Raw genomic sequence first — 7,154 nt, 5'->3', positions numbered from 1 at the left:
TATATATATATATATAGTGATTTTATCCTATATATATATTTATATATACATAGGATAAAATCACTAGTTGTGGACTTCTTTTAAAAAAATTCAAATTTTTATCCAGAACAGTATCAAACAATTAATAAACTATTTATGATCATAAACGATTTTATCATTTCATTACCGTTTTATATGTTTTAAATTGAATAAAGTAATGACAACAATTATCCACAATTAGACCCCATGTACTAATTGCGGATTAATTCATCAAATGCTTTATCCGTTTTGATGGCGTTATTACATCCCATAAAAATAATAAAAATGATTTATGCATGCATATCATAATATATGTATATAAAGAAATTATAATTAATGATTTACATGATTAACAATGATTTCTAATTCTAGAATCTAATTGTGGATTATGATGCAATTTTAATTCATTCAAGTTTATTTAAAATTAATAACAATTAAAAATCAATGATTATTAAAATTACAATAAAAATAAATGAAAATAAAGGTTTAGCGATAAAAAACAGTTAAATTACAAATAGTAATACTTTTTGCATATAGACATGTATATTATTTTATCTTTTATTTTAATCAAACAAATAAATCTTTTCGAGATGGTATCATTTGTAATATTTGACAAATTTTTAAACATTTTTATAATAAATTTACATAAGAAAAGTATCATTATAACATAATGATTAAACAAACACTCGCGGACACATTTAATCTCGACTAACATTAATTTTTTCCATGAAATCTAATGTTATTTACTATCTACTATAAAAGCCATAAAGCAATTCTTATGACATTACATTACTTTAAATGAATTTGTAAAGATACATACGTTAGTTAACTTCGCACATTTAATTAGTTCACGACATCAATAAAATGTGTAGCGCTGTTCCTAATAAATTAAAATCAATTGAAAGAGTTCAAACAAATGCTAAAGAATCTTATATTACTTAATGGAAAATACTATAATTATTTAAATATAAAAAATGATCCAGAACTAGTACCTGATCCATATCTCTTTTATCCTCTCTCTCTCTGTGTGTGTGTGTGTGCGTGCGTGCGTGCGTGCGTGCGTGCGTGTGTGTGTGTGTGTGTGTGTGTGTGTGTGTGTGTGTGTGTGTGTGTGTGTGTGTGTGTGTGTGTGTGTGTCCATATAAATGCATCTCTATATCTCTCTTTCTTTCGTTCTCACTCGAATCGAATTTTTAAGTTTGGTCTCATTTTGGTAATTGGGATGCCGTCACCTTGTCGCAAAGCTGCAGATTTCTTGGCAATTTCATGCCATTACATTCAAATGAATTCAAATACATCATCAATAATTCATTAAGCGACCTGTCAAGGGCAAGAATCTCGCGTAGGCGAGAACGTGATTCACGGTGTGAACGCAAGGAGTAAATCGAACTCGTGAAATTGCAGCCATGCGGCAATGGCAGGTAAACACTCGATCGATAGCTCTTCCAAGCGTTCGTCTACTGTACGGCAGTTTCCATGAGGAAGGAACGCCTTCGTACTGAAGAGACTGGTTTCCTCGAGACGATTGCGAAAGGTTGCGGTTTTGCCGAGCATTCTACCGTGACATCAATTAAATTATCTAACGAATGTAGAAAGACGTGAGAAGCTTCATCACAAACAGAGCCTTTCTCGACGTGAAGAAGCGTCAAATCTGCGGAGCCAGGATAAACTCGAGATAAGGACCTTCGCGCGGCTGCGATAAATGATGCGGATGTGCCGGATGTGAAAATCGTCGTAAGCTGGCATCTTAACGCTGAGTTTCGCGGCGAATAAATGCTCTTCTCGTTATTGACGGATCTAGAAATGTGTCAAGGAGAGGGCATTGGCTTGTCGCAAACGAAATATTTTTTTAAGATTAAATATGATAAGATATTATTTATTGTAAATTATTATACTAGAAAAGATCATTATTTAAATATATATTATTCATAAACTTACGAATTATATTTTATTTAAAATTAATGCAAAAAAGAATAATTTAATGGATTAATCTATATTTTTTTATATATAGAAGTCCTTAAATTAAAATTATGTCTTTGGAATAAAAATTGATTAAGCATTTCAAAAATATTTAAAATATATATGTAACATTTTGCTAATAATTTAAAAAAAAAACATTTAAGGGGCGAAAGCCAAGCTCTCATGCTCCCTTCGTACTTTTCGTTCTCACGAAAATCTTTCCACCAGAATACCGCGAGTTCTATCGCGTCATTCGAACGTTCCACATCGCGCATAATATTGTTCATCAATTAAAATTAATGACTATAGGACAGAAATCGCAACGCAGTTTTTTGTCGTAATAATAGGTGTTGATATGCTGCCACACCCGTTTCGTGCGGATGAATTTTTTTCTTCCCAACCGCGAATTGTGGTGTTCGCGAAACGTCACGTACTCCGTCGGACAAATAAATCACCTGCGTCATAGATGACTTTCGATAAAAATCGCGACAACTCTGGCTTCTCCGTCGGGACGCAGGAAGGCCGTCGTTTCTGGAATCCACCGATCGATCGACACGCGGGAGAAAAAAAGTTCCTTTCGAGTCTGCGCGAATTTCTCTTGAAAGGATGCATTCCTACTCGAGAGATACTCGATGAATTCTCAATTGCTTCTTTTTTTGTCTTTCTTGCGTTTATCGATAAGCTGATTATCAAGTGAATATTTTACAGTACAGTTTTTGTGTAAATGCTTCACGATATAATTGCTTTATTATCTCTGCACAAGAAGAGCGATGCTAATCTTCTTTGTATCACTCGAACTTTATTATAGAGTAACACAAAAGCTTGGCTACAAAGTTTTGTGTTTATAAAATCATTATTTATGTTCATAAAATTACAGGCAAGCTGATATTATTTGTTGTCATTTTGTCAAAATGATGACAAATAATATTAGTTTGCTATTTGGATTGTGACATATATTTAAATAAAAAAAGCAAATTCGAAATGTTAGTTTTATCTTATTAAATATCAAAAAAATTATATCAAAAAATTTTCATCAGATGGATTTGAAAAGACCGCTTTATTGACTACCAGGAAAAGTTTATCCATGGAAAAATCGTTGATGTGTTCTCAAAGCCTTAAAGCTTGTATCAAAATTAAAGATGACTATTCAGAGTATTAATTATTATTTTTTGTATTTAATAATAATAATAAAAGACTCTTGATTTTAATAAGAAATAAATAATAGGGCATGTAAGAGTGTAAAATACAAAATTTTTTTATGTTAAAAAACCGAGATATTACACAATAAAATCATTATATTCCAATCTTATTATTTATAAGATTATAATTATACTACGATATATCGTAGTATCATAATGTAATTGATTAGAATATAATAATTTTATTGTGTAATATCTCGGTTTTTTAACATAAAAAAATTTTGTATTTTACATTCTTACATGTCCTATTATTGTATATATATATGTATATTTAATAAGTTATAATTAACATTCCAGAATTTTTTAAATAAATATACATTAATTATATATTTGATAAATACAAAACTTGATAACAAATTTTTTTCTACATACTGCGGAAGCAAGTTTTCCTTAGTTTCTGCATTAAAATTGGGAAAAACCGGTGATACAGATATTTCTCATCGATCTAATATTATTCAATCTTCGTAATTAATTTCTTATTGATTACCACGTAACCTAACGAAATGATAAATACGATAAAAGCAATAAATAGAACTGATCATGTGACAGGCTAATGAAACGGATACTTAAACGAAATAGATGTACAAAAAAAGGGAGCCTTACCTGCCATGCATAGCAAGTTACAGGCTGGTTTCCACGGACGCACTTCCTCACAATCTCGTCTCATAAAAATATTCATATTTATTTATTCTCATTATGCAATTGCATGAAAAAGTCATCTAGTCAGATATCTAATCATGGTCGCACCTGTGCAGCCATGAAACGCGCAAATCCGCGAGATATTGTCGGTCGCTGGTCACACTACAAGATATCGATGTATCGGCGATTACTCACAGCCGATCGAATTTTTTCATGCGTCATCTTGATGCAACCTGCACAAAATAATATGATTATTCTATTGTCGCTTTTGTGCAGATTCATTTTTACGAATTATGTCCGATTGACATCTCGGCAAGAACTATTTAGCGAAACTTATTATTAGTAAGAAACAGAGAAGACACGATGTAAAGAAAAAAACAGTAAACACGTAAGCAAATTGGCCAATCACAATGAGAGAATGTAAGGCAATAACCTTATTACGTTCTCTACTGTAATTAACCGATTTAGTGAAAAGGCACTTTTAAATTACAAGAAGTTGAAGAAGATATTTCACGTAATGGATACTGAGAACGTATAACTAATGTGGAAATAATTGTCATATAACGTTTTGTCATATAACTGTTTGTCATACAACTGTCATATAACTGTCGTACAATATAATTTTGAAAATAGCTTAAATAAAGCGTACGATTTTTCTGTCGAATGCAGTTTTGAAGCAAATATAAATATTCTTTATTAGAAATCTTTTACGCATTAATTGCCACGCCCTCAGTGGCCTTTTAATCATAAATTTCTTTTTCATTAATTTATTATATCCTCGTTATTAGCCAATGTTAAACAAAGATAAAATAATTCACTGTGTTACACTGTGTCATGTGTGTCTCTTACTTTATTGTGTTATACTGTGTCATCTATATCTCTTACTGTGTTTCTTACTTCACTGTATTATACTATGTCATCTGTGTCTTTTACTGGAAAGAATCCTTAATAAAAAGAAAGAAAGATCTGGCTCGGGCAGATTAAACTGTCACACGCGAGGGATTTTATTTGTCTACTTTAACAGCTATACATGAGAACGATAGTATTCGTTCTGCAACATCGTGCAAACGTTCAATTGAAATTAATGACGTCGATTGAAATTGACGTCCTGACTGATATAACAATGGGTTAATATAACGAGAACGATAATAATAATAATTTCGAAAGCACGTGTTTGTCTGCGTGATGGTCACCGTCCCGCGCAAGCTCTCGACAGTCTTGCGTTTCGACGTCGGTGTTATATAATATATATTTCTGACGTCGATATTCCCTTACAAAATGAAAACATATCGGAGCACGTGGAGGCAAACGCGCGCGTCGTATGTATTACCGGTCGTCCGATCGATTATCTTTCGTAACGCCCCAATTTTTTTCTTCTTCCTTCGTTATATTTTCAATCGGACGGTGGAGGGGAAGCGGAGGACAAACAGGCGCTTGGGGGATGCTGCGAGAGAAATCAGGTTGCGGAAAAATCATGGCCTCGGGAACGGAGATTGGGTCGTTGTTATTTTGCTGATACACAAAAGCCGCGTCACGCGGATGCACACTCTCGCCAGTTCGTTTTCCATCCGTTCGAGAATCCGTTTCTGGATCCTCGCGTGATAGCTGAAGCTCGGCCCGGTTCAATCAGCGATATCGATCTAAAGAGTAGATTCGATGCGATAATGTGGTGAGTCATGTGAAAGACATTCGTATAGATCGACCTTTATTTATTTCACTTCACGTGGCATCGAGAGCTTCGGCCAATTTATTGTTAGCCTTTTCCTTAAGGAATACACAAATCTCGATGAGCCTGACCGCGTATAAATCGAATGTGTACACTTACAAATAACACTGGAGGATCCACCAAAAATATATATAACATTTTGCTATAAATATTTTTAAAGAAGAATCTCCAAAGAAGGCCATGGTTTCTTTTCTTCAAAATATTTATAGCAGTGTTATGTATATTTTTAATATTACCAAAATGCTTAATCACAATTTTGATATTCCAGAAATATTTTTTAATTTAAGGGACTCCTAGATATAAAAAAACATAGATAAACTTCATTATATTATTCTCTTTTTGTATTAATGTATAATTTAAAATGAAACATTTTGTGAATTATAAATTTAGATAATGTATAATTCATAATCGCTTTTTCATTGTAACAATTCAATAATAATTTAATATTCTATTTTTCTATATTTGACTTTGAAAAAAAATTTCGCCCTCCCTTAATAAAATTCTGGATTCGCTAATAGCAAACAGTATGAACATCGAGGGTTTTCTAAAATTTTCATTTCAATCAATTTCGCGAGTCGACAGTTTAGAAAATGTTATTAATGCAACGTCGATGTATGCGTAGAGACATTTAATGCGAAATAAGTCTGCTTGCATTTCGAATACTAAATAGCAGCACGAGATTAATTAAAATTCTGAAGCGAATATAATTAGTATCCTCTAACTTTATGTAACCTTCTCGGAAAATACATGTCACCACAATAACAAAAATAAAGATTGTAATTTTACAATTCTCCACGAAGAGGAAAAAAGATGCGACTTTTTTTCCTCGCTATTATTTCCTCCCTTCTTTAGAACTACGGAAATATATCGGTAGAAATAAAGTGTATTAATACTGAAATCGTAATTATTCGTGATCGCTTTTTTTTCTCTCTTTAAAGAATACAAACGTAATTTTGTACGGTGTAGTGAGGTATTGTTTGCGTCGAGTAAACAAGATAACGAATGGCGAATGATAAACACAGCGTTAATAAAGATGTTATTGAGAAATCGCTATTATACAGATTTTCCATAAATATAATTGTCAACAAACAAGTTTGAGTTTGCGTATATTGCGATAACGCGCTATAATAATCATAATTTTATTTAAAGCAATCCATACAGAATCCCTCCCCCAGAGACATTAAAAACGTTCTAAAGACATCCTAAAAACATTCTATGCCGGATAAAGTGTGCACTGTGTGCATTAAAAGAAAAAAATGGCTACAGTTATCATAATTTAAGTATAATTTATTAGGACAACTGTATATTGACAATTGTTTTAATTATTCAAATATAGTCAATTTTGTTAGTAATAACATATTTATATACGCTGTGTAAAAATCTTTAGTTTTTTTTAGTCGTATTACCACATAAATAATAAGTGAATTTAAGAAAATAGTTATGTTCATTATAATTGTGATTGCATTTAATCATAATGTATAACCATAATTTAACCATAATTATTATTTTATTTATCATTTATATCTTGATTTTTTCGGTATTTGAATATATATTTGAATATTAATATTTGAAATTCATTTATAATTATAATTTTAAATATGAAATCATAGTTT

The 7,154-nt window shown here is 31.6% G+C and overlaps 1 protein-coding gene across 3 annotated transcripts in view; it reads right to left on the bottom strand.

Annotated features, from left to right (window-relative positions):
• LOC108685251 (carcinine transporter-like) overlaps positions 1-7,154 on the bottom strand; it is a 39,150-nt gene that overhangs the window by 25,698 nt on the left and 6,298 nt on the right. Inside the window, exon 1 of one of the 3 annotated variants that reach the window (XM_018189949.1) lies at positions 3,780-4,042. The exons of 1 other annotated variant lie outside the window; for it this stretch is intronic. In XM_018189949.1, coding sequence (XP_018045438.1) covers positions 3,780-3,855 — 76 coding nt within the window. In that variant the 5' untranslated portion in view covers positions 3,856-4,042. Of the gene's footprint in view, positions 1-3,548; positions 3,601-3,779; positions 4,043-7,154 lie in introns of those variants that run through there. One more of the 3 variants, XM_018189950.1, reaches the window with a different exon arrangement.

The sequence above is a fragment of the Atta colombica genome, unplaced genomic scaffold, assembly GCF_001594045.1.
Source record: "Atta colombica isolate Treedump-2 unplaced genomic scaffold, Acol1.0 scaffold149, whole genome shotgun sequence".
Lineage (NCBI taxonomy): Eukaryota > Metazoa > Arthropoda > Insecta > Hymenoptera > Formicidae > Atta > Atta colombica.
Note: the sequence above shows the minus strand (reverse complement) of the source record. Positions and strands in the feature narration are given on the sequence as shown.